The 24,573-nt window shown below is 41.3% G+C and overlaps 2 protein-coding genes across 2 annotated transcripts; one reads left to right on the plus strand and one right to left on the minus strand.

The window, feature by feature from the left end:
• Positions 1 to 1,510: 1,510 nt before the first annotated feature.
• LOC141649593 (uncharacterized) lies at positions 1,511 to 2,623 on the minus strand. Its single transcript, XM_074458281.1, has one exon. It carries the CDS (start codon positions 2,621 to 2,623, stop codon positions 1,511 to 1,513), a length of 1,113 nt encoding a protein of 370 aa, XP_074314382.1.
• Positions 2,624 to 11,333: 8,710 nt separating this feature from the next.
• LOC141595378 (uncharacterized) lies at positions 11,334 to 14,521 on the plus strand. Its single transcript, XM_074415361.1, has 6 exons — positions 11,334 to 11,613; positions 13,071 to 13,270; positions 13,420 to 13,560; positions 13,692 to 13,772; positions 13,910 to 14,037; positions 14,372 to 14,521. Exons 1-6 carry the CDS (start codon positions 11,373 to 11,375, stop codon positions 14,415 to 14,417), a joined length of 837 nt encoding a protein of 278 aa, XP_074271462.1. The 5' UTR covers positions 11,334 to 11,372; the 3' UTR covers positions 14,418 to 14,521.
• Positions 14,522 to 24,573: the final 10,052 nt, after the last annotated feature.

The following is a 24,573-nucleotide window of genomic DNA, read 5'->3' on the forward strand; positions in this document are numbered from 1 at the left end:
GGTGGTAGGCTGTGCTGAAAAGTAGCTTGGTTTTGAGCATCTTCCAGAGTGCCTTCCAAAAGTAGCTTAGGAATTTCATATCCCTGTCAGAGACCATGGATCTAGGAACACCATGTAGCCTTACAATATCCCTGAAGTATAAGTCAGCCACACTCATGGCATTCTCTGTGTTTTTGCAAGGTACAAAGTGTGCCATCTTGCTAAACCTGTCTACCACCACCATGATGGAATCCTTACTTCTCTGTGTCCTAGGCAAGGCCATAATGAAGTCAAGGCTCACATCATCCCACGGTTTACTAGGAATAGGTAGGGGCATGTATGGACCAGGCCTGAATTGACTCTTGGACCTTTGGCAATGGCCACACCATTGAATAATGGCTTGTACATCAGTTAGCATCTTTGGCCAGTAAAACTGATCTTGCAGGATTTCAAGAGTTTTGTTAATTCCAAAGTGTCCAGCTAATCCATTAGAGTGGACCTCCCTGATGAGGAGATCCCTTGTTGAGCTCCCTGGAATGCACAACCTGTTTCCTTTGAACAAGAAGCCCTGTTGCAATATTAGTTTACTGGGTTTGCCTTCCTTGCAGTTGTGGTAGTCTACTGAGAAATCAGGATCCCCAGCATACTGTTCTTTGATCATTTCAAAACCAAGGACTCTCCCTTCCAGCAGGGCCAACACATGGTGTCTTCTAGAAAGGGCATCTGCTACAATGTTGTGTTTGCCCTCCTTGTAGCTGCTGGTGAAAGAGAAAGCCTGTAAAAACTCCACCCATTTGGCATGCCTATGGTTCAACTTATGTTGGCCATTGATGAATTTGAGGGCTTCATGGTCAGAGTGTAGGACAAAGGGTTTGGGTTTCAAGTAATGTCCCCAGTGAGTTAGAGCCCTAATCATGGCATAGAATTCTTTGTCATAAGTTGAGTAGCCCAATTTGGCCCCATTGAGCTTCTCACTGAAGAATGCCACAGGTTTCTTCTCTTGGGTTAGTACTGCTCCTATGCCTACCCCACTTGCATCACACTCAACCTCAAACAGTTTCTCAAAATCAGGTAATGCCAGGATGGGTGCTTTGAACAAATCTTTTCCTTGATGGTTTCAAAGGCAGCTGTCTTTGTGGGGTCCATTCAAAATCTCCTTCTTGAGGCACTCGAAGAATGGGAGCAGCCAGGGTGCTGAAATTTTTTATGAACCTCCTATAGAATGAGGCTAAACCATGAAAACCCCTGGCCTCAGTAATATTGGTTGGGACAAGCCAGGATCTGATGGCCTCCACCTTCTCTTGGTCCACTGAGATACCCTGGCCAGAGACAATATATCCCAGGAATGACACTTCAGGGACCATGAATGAGCATTTTTCTAATTTCCCAAAGAGCTTGTGCTTCCCGAGAGTTAAGAACACGCCTCGGGTGCTTCAAGTGTTCAGATAGTCTTTGCTGTACACTAGTATGTCATCAAAGTATACAACTGCAGACACCCCAATAAAAGGCCTCAACACCTCAGTCATGAGCCTCATGAAGGTGCTAGGTGCGTTGGATAACCCAAATGGCATGACAAGCCACTCATAAAGTCCCAGTTTGGTTTTAAAGGCTGTTTTCCACTCATCACCCTCTTTAATTCGACCGATGGTATCCCCTGTCTTAGATCAATTTTGGAGAAGGTCTTTGCTCCACTTAGTTCATCTAATAGGTCATCAAGTCTGGGAATTGGGAACCTGTACTTGATGGTGATGTTGTTTAGTGCTCTGCTATCTATACACATCCTCCAAGTGCCATCTTTTTTTGGGACCAACAGAGCTGGTACTGCACATGGGCTTAGGGATTCCCTGACATAACCTTTACTCATAAGGTCAGCTATTTGCTCTTGCAGTTCCTTAGCAGTACCAGGGTCACACCTATAAGCAGGTTTGTTAGGCAAAGTTGCTCCTGGGAGGAGGTCAATTTGGTGTTCAATCCCTCTCAGAGGGGGTAATCCAGGGGGAAGTTCAGTGGGGAAGACATCTTTGAACTCTTCCAGAATCCTTTTGAGAGGTTCAGGTTGGGGAACACAAGAATGCACCTTGATTTCTTTGGGAATGACAGCAAAAATGAGGGTTCCCTGGTTGAGCTCTTGTAGTACCTCATACTCCCTGAGTAGTAAGGTTCCATTAATCTGATTTGTGGGAGCTTTCTCACTAGATTTGGGGGGTGTAGCCAGGGCCAAAGGTGTGAGGGTGATCCTTTGCCCATCTTTGGTGAAGGAGTAGGTGTTGTTCCTCCCATGGTGTACAATGCTCCTGTCAAATTCCCAAGGCCTCCCTAATAGGATGTGGCAGGCATCCATGGGAATGATATCACACATAACCTCATCAGTATAGGCTTGCCCAATAGAGAAGGAGATGAGGGCCTGCTTGTTCACAGCAATCTCAGAACCTTGACTAAGCCACCTGATCTTATAAGGGTGCTGATGTTCCCTGGTGGGAAGCTTGAGCTTCTCTATCAATGTAGTGGAGGCTACATTAGCACAACTGCCTCCATCTATGATTAGGTGACAAACCCTACCTTGTATAGTGCACCTGGATTGGAAGATCTGTTGCCTCTGACTTTCTTCTAGGCTTTGAGTGTGCATAACCCTTCTGAGTACCATCTTGGACCTTCATCGGGGGCCGATTACCTCTCTATCGATTGTCCCCGACTTCTTCTTCTGTGGACTCCTTAAAGGGGCCTTCCACTTCAATATCCCCATCCTCTTCCATAAGTTGGATTTCCATTGCAGTGAGGGTTCTTTTGGTGGGACATTCTCTCTTGAAATGTCCATAACCCCGACATTGGTAACACCTTCTCTTGGTCACCGGAGGAGACCTACGATCTTTAGTCTTCCCCTTTTCTTCTTTAGGAGGCATATTAAACTTGACAGGGGTGTAAAGCTTGGAACTTTGGGGTTTGTATTGTGTTTTTGGTGCAGTGGCCTTTTCTTTTCCTTGTTTTTCCAACTTTTGGGACACCCTGACTACTTCATCAAAGGACCATAGGGGTTGTAGTTTAACCTTGGCAGCAATTTTTGGGTCTAACCCCTCTATGAACCTAGCCATTTTCTGTTCTGGTTTCTCTTGTAACTCACACTGTAGGGTTAGGTTTTCAAATTCCCCGAGATAGGCTTCTACGAGTCATCCCCTTGCCTTAGGTGAGTAAGTTTCGAAACAAGTCTTGGGTGTAGTCGTAGTAATAAACTTAGTTTTCATTTTTTTTTTGAGTTTATCCCAGGATTTGATAGGTTCTTCCCCCCCCCCCCCCCCTAATCTCTGGTTTTTCATGCCTTCATACCAGAGTGAAGCATAGCCCTTTAGTTTTAGGATAGCTACCTTAAACTTCTTTGAATCATTGTATCCTTTGAACTCAAAGATTCTTTCCATGGACCTAAGCCATTCTAGGAAGTCATCTGGGTTCAGACTACCATTAAACTCAGGGAAATCTATTTTAATGGAGTTGTCATGTTTACCTGATCTAGGCCTTCCTGGTATTGCTTCATCGTAGTCGAGTTTTCTTACGTGGCTCGATCCCGAACCAGCCTGTTGACATCAGTTGATATGATTTCCATACTACCAGCTAATCTCCTGACAGTATCTTCTAGGAGGTTTAATCTCTCATTATCCATTTGTGCTTGCTTTTTTTTTTGAGTTTTTTTTTTAGGGGTTGAAAAAAAAGGCGGTGTAGTTATAGGTAGTTTTAGCCTTGGCTCTGATAACCAATTTGGAGCATATCATAAATGAGTTAAGCTTAGAAATGTATTTGCAGTAAACAAGCCATAAACTTTATGGAAAAATCAGATTAAAGTAGGTTCCTTTTTGGTGAAAACTTTGAACAACTCTCAATAAAAGATGCAACAATAACAGGCTCACAATGAACGAAAATTGATGGTGACATTCACAAGAGTAAAAATGAAAAGACTAAGGTAAATTGCTGCCAACACAGGTCAGCTAAGGATTCAGTCCCACACAGGTAACTGGTCCTTGTACTCCACACAGGAAATAAGCTGCTGAAATGCAGGTTCTTCTTTTATCAAAAGCTGCCCTCATTCCAGGGATGGTTACAGAATTTATAGTCCTCAAATGGCAAGTGTTTGTAGGGTTTTAGAACAGAAAAGAACAAACGGAATTAAGACAGTACAGCTAGGAATGCAATGACTCATGAAATGGACAAAATAACAGCTACAATAGTACTCCTCCTCATGTGCTCCTGTTGGGTGATTTTTGTGTTGATGTGGACGTCAGCAGCAGGAAGGTTCCTAGGCAAGGTTTAAAGCTGCGGGGTTATGAGATTTGGGAAGAAAGGCAAGCTAAGCCAGAAGTTTATAGGGCCTTATGAGATCTTAGAGCGAGTTGGGGAAGTTGCTTATCGTCTGGCTTTACCAGCTGCGTTAGAGAGAGTACATAATGTGTTTCATGTATCGCAGCTGCGGAAGTATGTGAGCGACCCTTCACATGTGTTAGAGGCCGAGAACTTAGAGCTTGATGAGTCTTTATCATATCTTGAGGTACCTAAGCAGATCCTAGACCGAAAGGTTAGAAAGACTAGGGGTGGTGAGACTGTTTTGCTCAAGATCCTTTGGTCTAACCACGAGACCGAGGAAGCTACATGGGAGGCAGAGGATATCATGAAAGAGCGTTACCCCTTCCTTTTTGATCAGGTATGTATGGTTACGGGGACGTAACCTTGTTTCTTTTAGGGGGGTAGGAGATGATCGCGAGCAGTTTCTAAGAGCTTTATACACCTTTTTATATGTTGCGTCGGTAGGTTGTCGGGATGAGTTGGATAAGTAGCGTGTTTTATATTGAGTTTTGTTTTGGTTGTTGAGTCGGGAATGTTTTGGAGTACCTTTGTTTTAGTAGTGGTTTGAACTTCGGGGACGAAGTTCCTTTTAAGGAGGGAAGACTGTAATACTCCGTATTTATATGTCTTAGGGTACTCTATCGAGTAGCCCTTACTCTGTCGAGTATGGGCAAGTTGCGGAATAAAATAGTTTCTGACCTGTTGGGTACTCGATCGAGTAGCTGGGGCACTCGATCGAGTGTCCGGTTTTACGGGGGAGTTTTCTCGGGTTTTGTTAATTACGCGATTAAGGTATTTAAACATATTCGTAATTGTTTTAAATCACTTTTTACAAAACCTAAAACTTGTTTAAGAGAGAAAGCAACTAGTTCTTCTTCCTAATCGCGTTCTTGACAATTCCCGGAGTTCAGACGGTCAGTTCGTATCGTAGTTCGTGTCGTTGGATTCCTTGCATCGAGGGTAAGCTTTTAATATAATTTCTATAATGTTTTGTTAAGATTGATGAAACCCTAATTTAGGAATTGGGGGTTTTTATGAGTAGTATTTGAATGGTAGCATCTATGTGTTGTATGGTAGGAGGAGAATTCGTAGAGGAGCCGTTTTGATACAAATTTGTAGATACCGTCTGCGTGTTGTGCTTTCCGGTAGGATTTCCTACTCGCATTAGTCCCATAACGGGATATTGGTGATGTCTTTGTAGTTAGTTGTTTGATATGATGATTGTGATTGTGATTGTGATTGTGGTTGTGTTTGTTGATGGTTCTCGAGATGCGTTCTCGGTTGAGTGGGGTCACTTGCGGGAGTGATCTCACGCCCTAGTTTCGCCCTTCGTGGAACCCGCCACGAAAGGGGATGTGCACATTAATGGACGGGGTTATCGCTCGTACGATGAGCGGGGCTTAGGTGGGAACGGCTGCGGTCCCCATCGCGGGCTGGTCCAAAGTGGACGATCGATGCTCGAGGTGATGGGAGTTGGTGGTGTGTGTGTATGTGTGTGTGACAGATTCAAATTGTCTGTTTGTCTTATTATTGTTATTTATATTGATTGTGTGATTAGTACCGACCCGGTGTTGTTTTGTAAAACCTGCGGTGATCCATTCGGGGATGGTGAGCAGATATTGAACAGGTATAGAGATGAGTACTGGGATAGCTGGGATGGCCACGACATGACGATAGAGTCTTCCGCTGTAGTTTAGCATTTATTTACATTTCAGTTGAGAACAAATAGTTTGGAATAGTGTATTGTACTTTGGTTTGGTTTTGAGGATTGTATTTATCATTAAACTATTTATAATAAAGATTGTTTCCGTTTTGTCTATTTGATTATCATACCTCGGGCGACCGAGATGGTGATGTCTTCATACCTGAGTGGTCCTGGTAAGGCACTCAGAGTATGGGGGTGTCACAGCCCATGTCGTGCTTTGGTAATCCAAGGTTCCGTGGGAGAAGTGTCGCCGCCTCAAACATCACAACGCACAGGTGCGAGCGGCACGGGTGGCCCATGTCCACAATGGGGTGCCTAAGGATATAGTGTCAGATAGGGATACGAGGTTCATATCACGGTTTTGGAGAGAGTTGCAGGAGTTGATGGGAACTACTTTGAAGATGAGTACCAGTTTTCATCCTGCGATAGATGAACAGATAGAGAGGACCATTAAGACTTTGGAGGATATGCTGCGAGGTTCTGTGATGGAGTTTGGTGGTAGCTGGGAGGATAGGTTGGATCTGATTTAGTTTTCTTATAACAACAGCTATCACACGAGTATTGGGATGACACCGTTTGAGGCTTTGTATGGGAGGAGGTGTAGGAGTCCGATTTGCTGGGATGATTGAGCTGTGGCAGTGGTCTTAAAACCACAGATGGTACAGGAGATGATAGAACAGGTTAAGCTGATCAGGCAAAAGATGAAAGTGGCCCAGGATCGACAAAAGAGTTATGCAGACTTACATCGCCGTGACATAGAGTTTCAGGTTGGGGACAAGGTTCTGTTGAAAGTGTCTCCTATGCGTGGGGTTATGAGGTTTGGTAAGAAAGGGAAGCTGAGCCAGAAGTTTCTCGGACCATATGAGATTTTGGATCGTGTGGGTGAGGTTGCTTATAGGTTAGCGTTACCAGCGGCTTTGGGTTGGGTGCATAATGGGTTCCATGTGTCTCAGTTACGGAAGTATGTGAGCGATCCTTCTCATGTGTTAGAGGTGGAGAACATAGAGTTGGATGAGTCCTTATCTTATCTTGGGGTGCCAAAACAGATTCTTGATCGCAAGGTTCGGAAAACTAGGAATGGGGAAACAGTGTTGCTTAAGGTTCTATGGTCTAATCATGAGGTTGAGGAAGCTACTTGGGAGGCGGAAGAGGCTATGAGGGAGCGATATCCGTCTCTTTTTGATCAGGTATGTGTGGTTACGGAGACGTAACCATGTTTCTTTTAGGGGGGTAGGAGGTGATCGCATAAGGTTTGGGTATGGTTTATGTTGGTTTTGCATAGTTAGTAGTTGTTTCGAGTCGGTTTGAGTTTTGGTTGGGGGTTTTGTTTTGAGTTTTAGTTGCATTGTTGTGTCGTGTGTTTGGGTTGAACTTCGGGGACGAAATTCTTTTTAAGGAGGGAAGACTGTAATACTACGGTTTTCTATGTCTATGGATACTCTATCGAGTGGGGCTTACTCTATCGAGTAAGTCTGTTTTTATACGGAATAGTAGGATACCTGATGGGTACTCGATCGAGTATGTCTGACACTCGATCGAGTAAGGGGCACTCGATCGAGTAAGTCACTTACTCGATCGAGTAAGTTGGTAATACATGCTGTTTTAGCCGGGTTTTGTTAGTAACGCGTGTTTAATATTTAAGGGTTCCGTCATTCTTCTTAATCACTTTTCACTTTCTAAAACCTGTCAAAGAGAGAAAAAGAGTTATGTTGCATTGTTCTTCGTGTTGTTAACAAATCCAAAGGGCTAAGATCGTCGGATTGTCTTGTTCTTTACGCCGTTGAGTTCGTCGTGTCAAAGGTAAGATTCTTGTATAATCTTTATACTATTTCATTGAGTTTGTTTAAAACCCTAATTGAGTAGAATTGGGGGTTTTGGGAGGATTATATTGATTAGGTAATAATTGTATGAATATGTGAATATAGGAGGAGGTTTCGTAGAGGAGCATTACTGATTAGCTGCTGTGACGGTCTTGTGGTTGCTTGTTTCAGGTAGGGTTTCCCTACTCAGTATTGATTACGTAATGTTGTTGATGGTTGATAATTGTTGTGATTCATATCGTATTGAAATTGGTAAATGGTAATTGTTGTGGTATAATGTGGTTGGTTGTATAATTGTTTGTGGTTCGCGAGGTGCACCCTCGGCTGAGTGGAGTCACTTGCGAGAGTGGCTTCACGCCCTTGATTCGCCCTTTGTGGAACTCGCCACAGAAGGGGATGTGCACATTTAGGAACATGGGTTATCGCTCGGACGAGATAAGCGGGGCTTAGGTGGGAACGGCTGCGGTCCCCCACTGGCGGTGTGGAATACTCGTTGCGGCGGTATTCTGGCAGGACTCGTTGCGGCGGTGTGTGGAGTTTTGTTGGAGGATTGGATGATTGTGTATTGTTTCTGTTGTATTGTTTTATGTAATCAGTACTGACCCCGTTTAACTGTTTTGAAAACTGTGGTGATCCATTCGGGGATGGTGAGCAGTTATTGAGCAGGTATGAGATGATGCGCATGGGATAGCTGGGTCGAGTTGCCACGATATGTCTAGAAGTCTTTCGTGGTGTCTTAAACATTTAATTATTTCATTTGAGTTAGTTTTTTGGAACAGTTGTAATTCTCTTTGACAGTTTTGGTTTTTGGACTTGTATCGCTTAAATTATATTTAATAAAGTACGTTTCGTTATTGTCTATTTGATATACATTGCCTCGGGTAACCGAGATGGTAGCACTCCCATACCTCAAGTGGTCCTGGTAAGGCACTTGGAGTATGGGGGTGTTACTGTAACACCCCCATACCCCAAGTGCCTTACCAGGACCACTTAGAGCATGGAAGTGCTACCATCTCGGTTACCCGAGGCAATGTATATCAAATAGACAATAAAGAAACGTACTTTAATAAACGAGTTTAAAGTGATACAAGTCCAAATCCCAAAACTGATAAAGTAAATACAATTGTTTCTCAAAACTGTCAAACCAACTGAAATAATATTAAAAAATGTTTATGACACAGCGGAAGACTTCTAAACAGCTCGTGGCGACTCAACCCAGCTATCCCATGCGCATCAACTCATACCTGCTCAATAACTGCTCACCATCCCCGAATGGATCACCACAGTTTTCAAAACATTTAAACCGGGGTCAGTACTGATTACACAAACAATACAACAAAAGCAATACAACAATCCAATCCAACCAAACCAATCTCCATCATATCACCTCATATCACCACATATATGACTACACACTAAAGTGCGTAGTCCTGCCAGAATACTCATCGCAACAAGTATTCCACACCGCCAGTGGGGGACCGCAACCGTTCCCACCTAAGCCCCGCTCATCTCATACGAGCGATAAACCTAAGTTCCTAAATGTGCACACCCCCCCCCCCGCGGCGGGTTCCACAGAGGGCGAATCAAGGGCGTGAAGCCACTCCCGCAAGTGACTTCACTCAGCCGAGGACGAACCTCGCAAACCACAGACAATTATACAACAACCACATTATACAACCAACAATCACCAATTCCAAATCCGATATGATATAAATCACAACGATCAATCATCAACAATGCCATGTAAACAATACTGAGTAGGGAAACCCTACCTGGAATAGCAACCACAAGACTGTCACAGCAGATAATCAATAATGTTCCTCTATGAATCCTCCTCCTATAACATATATTCACATAATTATCACCTAATCAATATAACACACCCAAAACCCCCAAATCTACCCAAGTAGGGTTTTAACCAAACTCAATGAAACATAATAAAAATTATACAAGAATCTTACCCTTGACACGACGATCTCAACGGCGTAAAGAACAAGACAATCCGACGATCCTAGCCTTGGGATTTGTTAACAACGCGAAGAATGAGAACTACGTAACTTCCTTTCTTTTGAAAATTTTTAGAAAAGTGAAAAAGTGATTAAAGAGAATGACGGAAACCCTTTTATATTAATCACGCGTTATTAACAAAACCCGACTAAAATAACCCGTAAGACTCACTTACTCGATCGAGTAAGTCACTTACTCGATCGAGTAACTCACTTACTCGATCGAGTGCCCCTTACTCGATCGAGTGTCACACGTACTCGATCGAGTAACCAACAGGCAGATTACTATTTTGCGTAAAAACATACTTACTCGACAGAGTGAGCCCCACTCGATAGATTACCCATAGACATAGAAAACCGTACTATTACAGTTACAGTCGGGTTTGGAGGTAGATGATGAAGTTGGTGGTCTGGTTGGGAGATAGACGATGAAGATGGTCATGTGTTTGGGTGTAGGACGATGAATGTTGACGTTTGGGTGCCATAGATGTCGCTTCTCCTCGTCTAATATATATAGGCTTGGATCCAACGTCTTACCTGGACTCGGACATTGAAATTCAACGTCTTGGTCATGGTCGGACTTTGAAATTCAACGTCCGTCCATGGTTCGGACTTTTAATTTCGTTTTGACCGTTAATTTTGTATTTAAATGGGTTTTATTTTTGCCTTTCTATTCAATTTTACACGATTCATATTCATTTCATACTACGCAATGTGTGATTCAAACGTTAAAAAAAATTACAATTCGATGATACGTCGGTCGCAATTGATTTCGATGGTTCGTCGTTCGCCATGGAATGTTGTATGCAATAATTGTATTGTTTTTTTTTTTAATTATTTTGTTATATGGGAGAATTTGGGAGAGAATTGGGTAGAGAGTTAAAGTGTCAAGTGTATGTTTGTCTTTTTTTTTAAAAAAAAAACGTGAACGATTTTTTACAAAACGTCGACGACCTTTTACAACCCCCTTAATAATGTTAATAAATTAGAATTATTACTTGCTTGACATGGGAATTAGCGTCCATAGTTGAGTAATTTGACGAATTTGATTAATTTTGTGAGGAAGAGAATTAGAATTAGAGAGTCTTTGTTTATCTTGGTTTTTGGGGGGAAGGGAGGTATGAAAAATTAATGATAAAAAGTCCATGAAAGAGTAATTCTTATCCATGAAAGAGGAACTACAATTAAATATAAGTTCCAAAAGAACATGACCTAAATCTTAATCCGTATAATGTCAAGTTCCAAAAAAACAGGACCTAAATCTTAATCCGTTTAATTTCATTCCATATTAATGACAAAAAATTGAATCAAATTTAGTAAAGAAGCAACATTTATTACATTCCTAAATCAAGAGAGATTCATCCTTGAACAAAATGACCAAAAACAATTAACTCAAAATCCCAACAAAAACAACTCACACGTTACTACTACACAAACATCATAAAACTAATAAATAAAATTCCAATCTTTGATCAAAAACCTAATCATTCACATAAACTTAATTACTCTAAAATAAAGTAATTCATTTAAAAAATTATGGGAACAAGAAGAAATGAAACAAAATTATCATTATCATTGAAGAAGATAGGAAAATGGGTACGAAACAGAAAAATGAAAGAAAAAGTAATAATGGGTGCAATTTCAGGAGTTATGTTGTTTATATTTTTGATGTTTTACGTAGAAGATTATTTCTACTTTTTTCTACCTAGTCGTTTTGCACATGCTGCTGGTCTCTTGGTCCTGCTTTATAAACTCCACCGTTCTAAAACTTGTGCTGGTATTTGCTTTTTTCTCTTCATTTTGTTTTTCAGTTTCAGCTTATACATGTTTGAATACTCCGTATTTGTTTGATAAGGAAACTAGATTGATGTCTAAGGTATGCTCGACTTTTCATTTTTTTCATATAACCGAGAAAATTTAAATGCATTGACTTTTAAACGACCGAGTTAGAAACGAGTGACTAACAGAGGTCGTAAAATCAGGGACTTTCTTATATAGTCTCACAAATTATACATTTACTATACATTGCTGAATTTGATTGACAAGTATTTGACTGTTGAAATGGTTAGGGATACGAACTAATCAGCATTGGAATCATTTAGAAAGAGGAATATTTTCAAAGTAATTCATGGTAGATGGCAATACTGAAAAATCTTACTCTGGACTCCGTAGTACCCAACCCGATCAAATCAGATTTACCTTGACTTGATTCATAATCGTGTTTGATCAACGTTAATAGTCTGAACCTGATAAGTTAGAAATTACTCCGTATATTAATTTGAATTTTCTTTAGATAATGTCGTTTTATAGTAAACAAATATTCAAAATTTATTTAAAATTAATTAATTATCAAAAATGGGTTCAAAAAGCGGATTTTCGGTTAAAAAAAAAACTGAATTCCTTCAAAACATTGTACTAAAGTGGACAAATACTTCTAGACCCGTCAAACGAGTCATTCGGTTTAGTTTCGGATCGGGTTAAATCGGTTCGATTTAAATCGGGTTGACCCTAGTTTTGGTTTCAGTTCAATTTCAATCGGGTTCATTTCAGTTAGCCACTCTAATGGGGCTATTTTGAGTCGGCTACGGTTCACGTTAGGTCAATTTCAGTTCAGTTATGGTTCGGGTCATAATTTTCTTGAGTTAACGCTAAAAAACTAGCATAAATGTATGTTATCCTTTTCAATTTGAAAGTAATAATTCAAATTCCATTAATATTGAATCAATGAAAAAACACATAAAATATGAGCTTTTAATTATATAAACTAAATACTTTTAGTCCAGGCCGATCGGGTTGGTTCTTGGAAGAGTATAACACTTGAATATGTAACGTACTATGTTTGACACCCATATCCGAGTCTTAGCCTAGTTATACGAAAGGGAGGGGACGGACCGATGGAATGCTCATGGTAGGGGTGGGGGCAATTCACGTGGCGGGGAGGTGATCGGCGTGTGTTTAACACTCCTATTGACTTTACCAGATAAACTTGCTGACACTTGTTTTCACGTTAATGGACTATCTACCTCTCTTCCGCAAAGGCGCAAATCATAGGAAAATAACATTTGTTTTGTTTTGAGGTTGAAATTTAAATTGAATTCACTTTGATTAGCTTATTTTAAGGATAGAAATTGAGATTACCATTCCTTACACTATAATAAGCTCACTGTAAACATTACATATGTAGCAAATGGCATGTCTAGCTAACCTCCATTTGAATATGGATTCCGTTGACAGGCCTCTCCCTGAAAAGTCAGGAGCTCACAGCAATCCAACTTGTAGTCAGACTCGTATGCTCCGTTGTATTCCAGAGGGATATCCATATTTACCTCGATTTAGTGACCCTTTGCGCTACGCTTTGGGTGATTTACGTGATGCGAATCAAGTTGAAATCAACTTACATGAAAGACCTAGACAGCATGCCCCTCTATTATGTGGTAATTGTTTCCCTTCCATCATATTGTTATTCTACATGGTACCATCTCTTTTTAATCACCTAAAAACAAAACCCGAAAAAGGTACAAAAATTGATGACTCAATGTGTATGCATTAGCTTTGATGGTTTATGGTACACTATTGTTTACAGTTAGTGCCGTGTGCTATTGCTTCAATTCTAGCCCATCCAAGAGGACATTTTAGTCTGTTGATACGGTTTTTGTGGCCGTTCAGTATGGCTGTCGAAGCCATTTCTGTGCTCCCTCAGCTTCGTTTGATGCAGAATGCTAAGGTAACAAACACTCCCTCAGACCCTCTTATATATGTAAATTCCCTCAGAAGCTTTTTAACGGATTTTGTAGTCGCGTGTGAAAATTTGAATGAACATTGACAAAATGAAGTGTTAACATGTTGTTCATGCAGATGGTTGAGCCTTTTACAGGGCATTATGTATTTGCGTTAGGCGTTTCAAGATTCTTCCAATGCGCTTACTGGATAATTCAGGTAATAAAAGATAACCTGTTGTCGTTGTAACAATAGTCGGTCTCACTCGTTTACTTACGATCTAGTTGCTTTTGTTGTTGATGCTAATGCTCATCCGCCTTAAGGCCTTAGTACTGTAATATTTGAACTTGGAACAGATAATCGACTCAAGGGGACAATACTTGATGCTAATAGGATCCGGACATTTTTGGATATTGTTAGCTCTCACCAGCGAGGTGGTTCAGACTTTTATCTTGGCTGACTTCTGCTATTATTACATCAAAAGGTACGCCTTTAAACTCCGAACTTTAGCTGACCAATCGTTCTAAAAGTACTATCGCCTCAGCTAAATGTAGCCAATATCAGCTAAAATGTGTTGTTGCAGTAAACTTTGAAACCTTAAAGCAACCGATATTCAAAACCATTGGATAGGGTTGGACATTGAATAAGCAAATAGTATCGCCTCAAGCGCAAGTAACATGTGACGGTCTCTTAAGAATTGAACCTGACCAGTTTTCACAAATTAAGCATAAATCATAATTCTGGGTTCGTTTAAGCTTACTGTCGATTAAGACGAGTATGTACTAACTCTACTAAGGTGATTTTTCGGGTGATTACAGTGTTATGGCCGGGCAGCTCTTAACGAGACTACCTTCTCTGGTTTGACGGGAAAAAAACAGCTCCAAAAATGTGTAAGACACCTACATTCTTAAGGCAAAGAGGAGCGTGTATTCGCGCTCGCCCCCGTAATTGTGACGGGAATTGTTGTATGTTATTGATGAGCTTTGGATTAAGAATGTGTCCTGTTCTTTCTTGTTTGAGGAACTACATTTTCCTTAGCTTTCCATTATGTAATCTAAATCAATAGCTCTTGGTTATAACTACATTTTTCATTGTCAAGCGGGAGCGAGCGCTACTCGTAGTTTCCCTAAATCCGCCATTGTCCCTACCTGTTAAGACGTGGATCATCCACACACTAGGATATTTTTTCTTTAGAATGATTGATCGATTCAAAATGGTGTTATTGACTATCCCGTTGATTGTCACTCACGTCTCAACCAGTGGGGGTTTTTAAGATTGTAATGATGGTGTTCGAATTTTGACATAAATTTTTTCACGATAAAAGTGTGTAACCATTAGAATTTCATCTCAACAAAAACAATTTTAAATGTTTATTAAACCAAAAAAAAAGGTTAAAAAGTGATAAAATATCAATTTTACCTCTTAAATCTAAAATAATGTGACCATTTTTATTTTATTTTATTTTATTTTATTTTTAGTAATGGAGTTGGGTGGTAATTTGTTATCAATGGATAATATTAGATGTTCGCCCTTTTCTTTACTAAATTTAAAAAGAAGACGGTAATTTTGAAATAAATTTAGAAGGCGGAGGAGATAATAAAAATTGAAATGAATTTGAGTATTTTTTGTACGGTGAAATACCAAAAAAACAACTCAACTTTTCACAAAAGGATCTATATGAAAATAAAAAAGGAAATTGAAAAGATATGTTTAAGAAAACATTAAAAAAAATGTGAAAAGAAAATGTAAAAAGAGGAAAATGGACACAAAATACTGGACCTAGAATTGTAACCATGACCATTAGGGTGAAAAACTTCTTTTTTACCACTACACTACCATACTTCTAATATTAACATCTTGTCATAAGTTTTTCAAGGGGGTCGCATGGACCCCATTGGAAACGTCAATTTTTTTTTTTTTGGCAGCTGTAAAAATATTGCAGCTTGGAGAGCACAAACCCGACTCCGAGAGTCGGATTTTATTATTACATTATTCGGATAGGAAATTGAACTATGGATGGGGGTGACAAACAAACTAGGTTTCTTGAGGAGATGATCGGACTATGCCAAATGTGCGAACATTTCTTTTCTCTTCTTTATTAACTGGGTTTCAGAGGAGTACTTCCAACGAGAAACACTTACGCCACGAAGACATATAAATCTATGGGAGAAAATCTGCTTGAAGAGTGATGTAGTTTTAATTACCTCGTAAGTGAACGAGAATCGTTGCATTAAGTGAGGGTCGAACCACAAGGAACACGACAGGCTCGAAATCTATTAGGCATGGACTCAGGCTAAGAATGCTCCACAAGATTTTGCTCTTGAAGAGGCTTGAATCTGGGTCTCCTGGGAATTTCACCCAAATTTTAACCACTAGACTCCACCCTTGCGGGCGTGAATCACAGGAACAAAATATAAACGCTGACATCATCAATACAACTAACTCGCGAATACATACAACCAGACTTCTGTTCCTTTATTCACGTACCTTCTTATTTATTCATTTCTAACTTAGTTCATTTCTCACCGTAATCATTCGGTAAACGACTCACAAGGTCGTGTAGACACCTCGTTTCTGCACCTCCCGCCAAACACCCAGTGATGATTGGGCCGCATGTTTAGCATATGTCACGATTTTATGACGTTTCGTAAATCGGTTAATAAAAGGTAACTCATAAACTTGTGTCTACCCGTTGATTGTCATCTAGGTGTCATTACGGTCGTTTTGGCTGTAATTAGAGTACATTTGGAGTTCGGGTCAAAAACCGTCTTCATTTCCTAAAACAGTCAAATCCTGAGTCAAAAAGCAATGTGCTTGTCTACCTAAGGTTAGGATGTCTTAAAATATTATAAGTATATCTCATTTTGTGTTCCATGTCACTTCATTAGGCTAAATTTAAAGTTTACATTATAAAATGTGCATTTCATTTAGCTAAAATAATAACCCGAACTTTAGGCCCGTTTTACGAGGTGGTAGCGACTTTTTTGGGTCTGGCCTATTTCAAAGAAACTTCTAGATCTTTCTCTTATATTTCCAACTCCACCGAAATCACTTTAATCCGAGTCTTGTAGAGAAAGTTATGCATAAAATACGACAGGCTGTCTAACGCGTTTTCTCACGCAGAAGAACCCTACCCGAGAAAGGACGCAGTAAGTACTGCGCCTCTTCCAAGGGACGCACCACCTGCTGCGCCTTTTCTCCAGGCTTTCTTTTTGTCCAAGTTTTCGTGTTTCAACTAAGTCGGTTGTTTCCGGATCTTTCTTTCCTATTCCTTCCCAAATTCTACCCTTACCATAATTCCTCCGTGTGTTTAATATAAATAGAGGCCTTTCCCTCACATATTTTTCACGCGAGTGTCCGCCCTTCATTCTCTTCTCCCTTTACATTCTAGACCTTGCTCTAAGATTTTGACGCCTACGTGCCTGATCAATCGACCACGTAAGCTCAGATCATTCTGAGTACCAGTCACGTTTGCATGACCGACCAATTTGACCATTACACAATCATTTAATCAATCTTTTAATTCCTTTTTCAAAAGCACTTTTCATATTTGCATAGATCGAGTCGAGTTACCACTAAAGGTCGATTTACTTAAATCTCGTGACGCTAACATGTAAGTCTGAGGGTGTAAATCCCATCTTTTTATTGTATTTTATTTTTGTACTCATTATTGTAAGATTCACGTCAAAAGTATGCTTAAAACCGACTGTTAAAACCCTTTTATCAAGCTGTTTTTACAAAATAACCGCAACCAGACGTCGAGAAGAAACGCAGCAACTGTTGCGCCTCTTCGAAGGGTCGCAACATCTGTTGCGCCTGTGGACATGGCCCACCTGCAAGCCCAGCCGATCTGTGGACATACAACGGTCTTTTGAAAGCCACGCTCGGCGGCGTAAAAATGCTTTCGACCGGATCGTTTTAGATCGGTCGGTTTCGTCTCGGCAAGGGTCTCGAAACGATTAGAGATGTTCAGAGTCGCCACCAAGCATTTGTGGGATGCCTGGAACCCGTTCGAAATCCACTTTATACCTCGGTCAAATCGAAGCACAAAGCAGCGTTTGACATAGGTACTAAAGATAAGGAAATCGTCTCTCTTTAGCATCCTATCTCTAGAATGACTCTCGTACGCCCTGGCTAAAGTCGTCCACTATCCAAAGTTTTTGATTAAGAGGTGAAGGTACGTAATGGGAAGCCCTTTAATCAGATACCCAATCCCGCCCGCGGCAGCGGCCTCTACTGATTGATCTTGGTTGGTTGAATGCAAAAGTTGATAAAACGGTTTAAATGCATGAATGCGCATCCAATAATTTAAACCTAACATGTGAGAGCTTTCTAAGTCGGTTGATTTAATCCAAGTATCAAGTATAAGATGTCGAGTTGGATTTATGGTTGATTTGCATGCAAGACGGGAATTAAACATCCATTTACCGTATTAGGTTTAGGGTGCATAACATGATCCATTTGTCTTGGTAAAGCGTTCTGCAAGTATGATTTTGAATAAGCAAATAGTCATCTGATTCGTCCTATATCCAGGCTAACCGGAGTAGGGATCGTCCTAGACTAATGCTGGAAAGGGAACAAGCCCTGTACAAGACGGCTACATAAGGCGCGAGCCAGCCGGCGGTACAAGGGGCCTCCCCCTGGTTTTGAAAATGAGAATTGAAAGGCCTGTTTGAGGCGCGGGTCAACCTACGGTTATATGCCGTGTTCTGACCATTTAGAAAACGTTATAAAACGTGTTGAAAATTGGGTATTTTAACCCGATTTGATTTGAAAGGGTCGTTTAGACCGCATTTGTTGATTTGAGGAACGAGATTCGAATAATCATCATTGTTTTGATGATATTCGGTGTCGGGTTCGACTTTGACAAACTCGACATGAATAGTTTTGAAAATTATTATGAACTAATTGTTTTAAGTCCATTTGAATGTAATTTGTTGATACTCATCATCGTACCCGGGTTAAAATCCGGCATGGTATGTAGAACCAAGGATGACTTTGTGTTGGTGACTAATATGCTTGTTTTGAAAATGTAAAGAAATGATGAAAGGCTTTAAAATACCTCCCAAAAACGAAATAAAAGGCTTTAAAATACCTTTAAATGTTATTAATCAAATATTATCACCGAAACACGGATTTAACCGTCATGGTATGAGGAAACAAGGGTGAAAAATGTTTTATGGTTAAAACAAATGAAATAAAATAAAAAAAGGTTTGAAAATATTTGAAATGGTAAAAACCGATTACAAATATGGAAATGAATTAAAGGGGAAGGACGAGAACAAACACGGTTGAGTTCTGACCTGGACACCCCATTTAGGCGCGGCAACCCGGCGAGCCAAGGAGCTTCTGTCTCGGGCCAAAAATCGGTTTTGGCTCGTTTATCCCATGTTTTGGTTCATGTTATGCAAGTTTTAGCATGTTGTAGTCATGAAACAAATAAAAACATGATAAAAGAAGGATTTTTACACCCTCATACTTACATGTTTGGTTACGGCGAGAAACGGGCGTAAGTGTAACAACTCGTTTGGTCGGAAAAGACTCGGTTTAAAACCGTTTTGGTAAGTAAAAAGAGTGTTTTAAGATTAGTGACGGTGTAATGGTCGAAGTGGTCGGTCAGGTGATTTAATGCACGATGATGGTACCAAACAATGTGTAAGGCTTGTATTTACGATCGGTAGGTCGTAAATACGCGTCGGGTTGTGACTTAAGAAGTCGAGTCGAGAATTTTAAGGGAGAAAAGAGGGGGCGGACACTCGCGTAACTCTCAAATGGGGGCATTTGAGGGGTATTTATAGGAAAATGAGTGGTTGTGTGAGTTTTGAGCGACGTGGCCACCTGGGCTGCTCAAAGAGGCGCGAGCCACGTCACGGGTCTTCGAGTTGTCTTGTCGCTTTCACACAAGAGCTGTAATATCCCAAGTTATTGAGAGTAAGGTTGTCCCACATCAGGGAATTGAGGAGGTTGTGATATGTTTATAAGGGATTCCACCCACCACTTAGTAACAAGGCCTTGTGCTTTTGGGCTTAAGTGAGGACAAGTAATGGGCCCAAAGGTACATATCCCATCTTATTGGGTTGTGTTACGACCGTGGTGGGTCGGGTTGTTATAAGAGCAATCATGATTTGTTCTATCCTAGGATTTGTAGTCATATGTTTGGTACTTGACCAAACATAAATCCGGGAAATCTTAGCATATAAGGTTTGAGAGTTTTGTTTTTGGTGGTTGACTCGGTTTGAATCGTTGTTGGAGTCGGGATTTGAATTTTGGAGTCGGTTTTTGGTCCGGTGTCGGTTTTGACTCTAGTTAGTGTCATTGCGACCCCGTCATCGTGCATTAAACACTCCAAGTATTTTTGAAATGTTTTATTTTCGAAATCGTTTTAAATTTTCCGACGTAAAGTTGTACACAAACTGTCAATCAAACGCCGCGATTCCAAAGCATGTTATAGTCCGATATTCATCGGGTGTTTGTTGGAGTCTCAGCAGATACTGGGTATCTACAGAGCCCCCACTTTCACTGAGGCTTAGACAGGGCGAAAGTCAAAGTAGAGCCCCCAGGTCAATCGAAGATTACAACCTGGAGACCCGAGCGACGTCAAGGCGGCTCGAAAGGATTCGGGCCAAGGACCTGCCGTCGGGAAGGGCGACGCCGAGGCGACTCGATGGTACGAGCCAAGGACCTGTCGTCGGGAACAGTTTAGAGTCTTTCAACTATCCGTGCGGGTCGTTTAAAGTCAGTTAGACTACGTATAAAGGCTCGCCAGCCACAAGAAGGAGTCATACCCGAGGCATCTTCGGATACGTCCTTACATGTTTGCGGATAAAGGGTTGCCAGCTGTGGTGCGTTGTAAGGCTCGCCAGCCATGGCGCGTAGTAAGGCTCACTAGTCATGGCACGTAGTAAGGCTCGCCAGTAGTAAGGCTCACCAGCCATGGTGCGTAATAAGGCTCGCCAGCCATGGCGCGTAGTAAGGCTCGCCAGCCATGGCGCGTAGTAAGGCTCGCCAGCCATAGTGCGTAGTAAGGCTCGCCAGTCGCGATCTGTTGTAAGGCTCGCCAGCCATGGCGCGTAGTAAGGCTCGCCAGTCATGGCGCGTAATAAGGCTCGCCAGCCATGGTGCGTAATAAGGCTCGCCAGCCAAGGGCGTATCTGAGGAGGGCTCGCCAACTGCGACGCGTTGCAAGGCTCGTCAGCCATGGCGCGTAGTAAGGCTCGCCAGCCATGGTGCGTAGTAAGGCTCGCCAGCCATGGTGCGTAGTAAGGCTCACCAGCCATGACGCGTAGTAAGGCTCGCCATGGCGCGTAGTAAGGCTCGCCATCCATGGCGCGTAGTAAGGCTCGCCAGCCATGGTGCTGAAGGGAAATATCCGTAAAATTCCCTTAATTTTAAGGATTATAACGTAAATATAACATGCGATTTTATGGTCATAAACGAAATACAATAGAAAACGATAAAGATTAAGAATCAACCTCGGGTCCTTTGATGTGCGGCGTAAAGAACAGAAATCAACAGAGATTTCCTCCTAATCGTTGCACCCAAGACCGTCTGAGACTATGCCCTTGTGCTAGAAATGCTCTCTAATTGACTTGCAATATCGAGAGAGCTATTGTGAGGTTATTCGATGTGAGATCTAGAAATTTCAGAGAAGAATGCTCCGAAACCCTAATTTCTGAGACAAATGAATTGCTTAGGTCAAAAGGAGAGAGGCTCTCTCCTTTTGTCTTGTTCGGCCAAACCGAGAGCCCAAGGGGAGGGAGTGGGCTTTCACTTCCTCCTTATTCTAACTCGTAGTTCAGCTCGAAATTACTAAAATGTATATGACGGGTTTTCAATTATGAATCGTCATCGGTTATCGGTTATTAACGTATCAACTAGTGACATGACTCAGTCGATATATTAATACATGTCCGACAAAGACAATATTGTATAATTAAATAAATTCAATATACATTAATTAAATATAAATCGTTTATATTTAATTTACTTAATTAATCATGCTTAATTCGCCTTAGCCATTATTATTTAATCCGTATTAAATAAAATATCTCAACATCACATTTGACTAATTATTAGTCAAATAACTCAGACTAACTGCTTAGTCAATTATTGGCATCAACATGACTGTATTTTCATACCGTCACATCTCTCAAACGTATCCTATAGGCGTGACTTTTAGGGACCAGTTGATCACCGCCATCTGTATGACAATAACGTCAAACTTATCTAGCAAGCCAACCGTTATTGATAAACGTGGACCAACTGATAATAATACAAAAGTATACCCTTTGATCCTTTTAGAGATTTGTAAGTCCTTGCACTAACTGTAAAGGACACCAGCCCCAACAAGCTCCCACTTGTCCGTACAAGTGTATGTGCAATGACGTTATCCGCACTAACTGGAGGACACAGCTCCAACAAACTCCCACTTGTCCGTACAAGTGTATGTGCGATAACCGATTCTCATATTCATTTAAAATTTCTCCCACTCAATGTAAAACAATTTGCAGATCCGGATCCGCAAAGGTCGTATTTTACAATCGATCTGGATCAAGAGTGGTTTCCCCGACTAGAGAGTAACTCAACTGATAAAACGAATTCGTATTCGAGCATGACCATGCATTTCAGTTACAGCTCCTCGAGTGGCCCTGAGAAATATCGAGTACCTGATAAAGGCTGAATATTTCCTTCAACTCGACTCCATCCGATCTAAGCACAACATGAAATGACCCAGAAAAAATCTACTTGGCCCCCTGTTACGGATGACCGTGAGAAAGAAACCAAAGTTACCCAAAATCTGCCTTAATCTCAAGAGACAGTCGATAGTCAAAAGAATCGACTCTTAGGATCACCATGGAGGTCCTATCCACGACCGGGGCACCGAATGTTATAAAACATTTAGGACTCCACGTCGATGTCACAATTGTGTCCTACGAGATATCCGTATAAATCGCCTCTGTGATTGGTCAGTCAACCTTTTGACTTATGGCTCGTTGAACCCACCATCAACCGACGTCACAAAATAATTACCTTGAGTTATCAGCTCACGTGGGCAATTAAGGACCAAAAATATAATGTTTGTTCAGTTCACTTTGTGGTGTTCAAAATTGTCGTACAAATCCACATGAAAAACAAAATATATAAATATCAAAATGATGATGTCGTATAGAGTACAAAAGAGAATGAATCTGATCCATAAAAGAGTACTACAACATAGGAACACGTTTGATTCCCATGGAATTAACATGCCCTTCATGCTTATCTTGTCGTAATGGTTTAGTGAGAGGATCTGCTATGTTATCATCTGTAGCAATCTTTTCTATCACTACTTCCTTTTGCTCCACGTAATCTCGGATTAGATGAGCTTTCCGTTGTACATGTCTAGACTTGTTGCTAGACTTTGGCTCCTTAGCTTGGAAGATGGCACCACTATTGTCGCAATAGATGGTGATCGGGTCATTCGAACTAGGCACTACAGATAGTCCATGTAAGAATTGACGCATCCATATCGCTTCCTTTGTAGCTTCAGACGCGGCATAGTACTCGGACTCGATCGTAGAATCTGTTGTAACAGTTTGTTTGGAACTCTTCCAGGTGATCGCAGCGCCATTAAGAGTAAAAACGAATCCAGATTGAGATTTCGAGTCATCTCGATCCGTTTGAAAGCTAGCATCTGCAGAATCCGGTTGCGCATAGCTTTTGTTCGCCTCCATAAGTCAATGCCCAATCTTTAGTCCTCCGTAGGTACTTAAGAATGTTCTTGACACCATCCAATGTGATTCACCTGGATGTTGTTGGAATCGACTTGTCATACTCAATGCATATGCCACGTCCGGACGTGTGCATATCATGGCATACATGATTGATCCTATAGCCGAGGCATAAGGAATCCGTGTCATGCGCTCTTTCTCTTCCGGTGTCTCTGGTGCCTGAGACTTGCTCAAATGCACCCCCGGAGCCATAGGAAGAAACCCCTTTTTGGAGTTAGTCATGCTGAATCTCTCTAGGATTTTGTCTATGTAAGACTCTGATCGAGAGATAACATCCGACGTGATCTATCTCGATAGATACGGATGCCCAGAATTCTTTGTGCCTCACCCAGATCTTTCATCTGGAAATGGTTTTTCAACCATACTTTCACCGAAGTTAAGAGAGGTATGTCATTCCCAATCAGGAGTATGTCGTCAACATACAATATTAGGAAGACAATCTTGCTCCCACTCGACTTGATATACAGACATGGTTCCTCGATCGATCGAATGAATCCATTTTCTTTTATCACTTGGTCGAAGCGATGATTCCAACTCCGAGATGCTTGCTTAAGTCCATAAATGGAACGCTTAAGCTTGCACACTTTCTTAGGATGTTGTGGATCGATGAAACCTTCGGGCTGCACCATATACAACTCTTCCTCCAAAAAGCCGTTTAAGAAGGCGGTTTTCACGTCCATTTGCCAAATTTCATAGTCATGAAAAGCGGCGATCGCTAAGATAATCCGAATGGAACGCAGCATGACTACGGGTGCAAAAATGTCACCGTAGTGCAAACCTGGCACTTGGGTGAAACCTTTAGCAACTAGTCGTGCTTTATAGATATCTTGTTGACCTTCCACAGAATGCTTTATCTTGTAAAGCCATTTGCATTGTAGGGGACGAACCTTAGCAGGTAAGTCAACAAGATCCCATACGTTGTTCTCATACATGGAGTCCATCTCGGATTGCATGGCCTCAAGCCATAGCTTTGAGTCAGAACTGGTCATGGCACCTTTATAGGTTGCGGGTTCACTACTCGTTAAGAGTAGAATGTCATCTATGTCATGTTCCTCGACCATACCTATGTATCTGTCCGGAGGAATAGAGACTCTTCCCGACCTCCTAGGTTCCTCAGGAATATTCACCGCAGCCGGGATTGAAGGAATTGGTTCCTCCAATATTTGCTCGGTGTTTGGTTCTGGAATCTCCGACAGGTCGAAGGTTCTATCACTCTTTGCATTCTCGAGAAATTCCTTCTCTAAGAATGT

The sequence above is a fragment of the Silene latifolia genome, chromosome 1 (genome assembly GCF_048544455.1).
Source record: "Silene latifolia isolate original U9 population chromosome 1, ASM4854445v1, whole genome shotgun sequence".
Taxonomy (NCBI): domain Eukaryota; kingdom Viridiplantae; phylum Streptophyta; class Magnoliopsida; order Caryophyllales; family Caryophyllaceae; genus Silene; species Silene latifolia.

Coding starts and splice junctions, on each gene's coding strand:
- LOC141649593 (XM_074458281.1), bottom strand. CDS start 2,623: ATGGTACTCAGAAGGGTTATGCACACTCAAAGCCTAGAAGAAAGTCAG.
- LOC141595378 (XM_074415361.1), top strand. CDS start 11,373: ATGGGAACAAGAAGAAATGAAACAAAATTATCATTATCATTGAAGAAG. Junction 13,271..13,419: donor GCATGCCCCTCTATTATGTG/GTAATTGTTTCC, acceptor TATTGTTTACAG/TTAGTGCCGTGTGCTATTGC. Junction 14,038..14,371: donor TGCTATTATTACATCAAAAG/GTACGCCTTTAA, acceptor GGGTGATTACAG/TGTTATGGCCGGGCAGCTCT.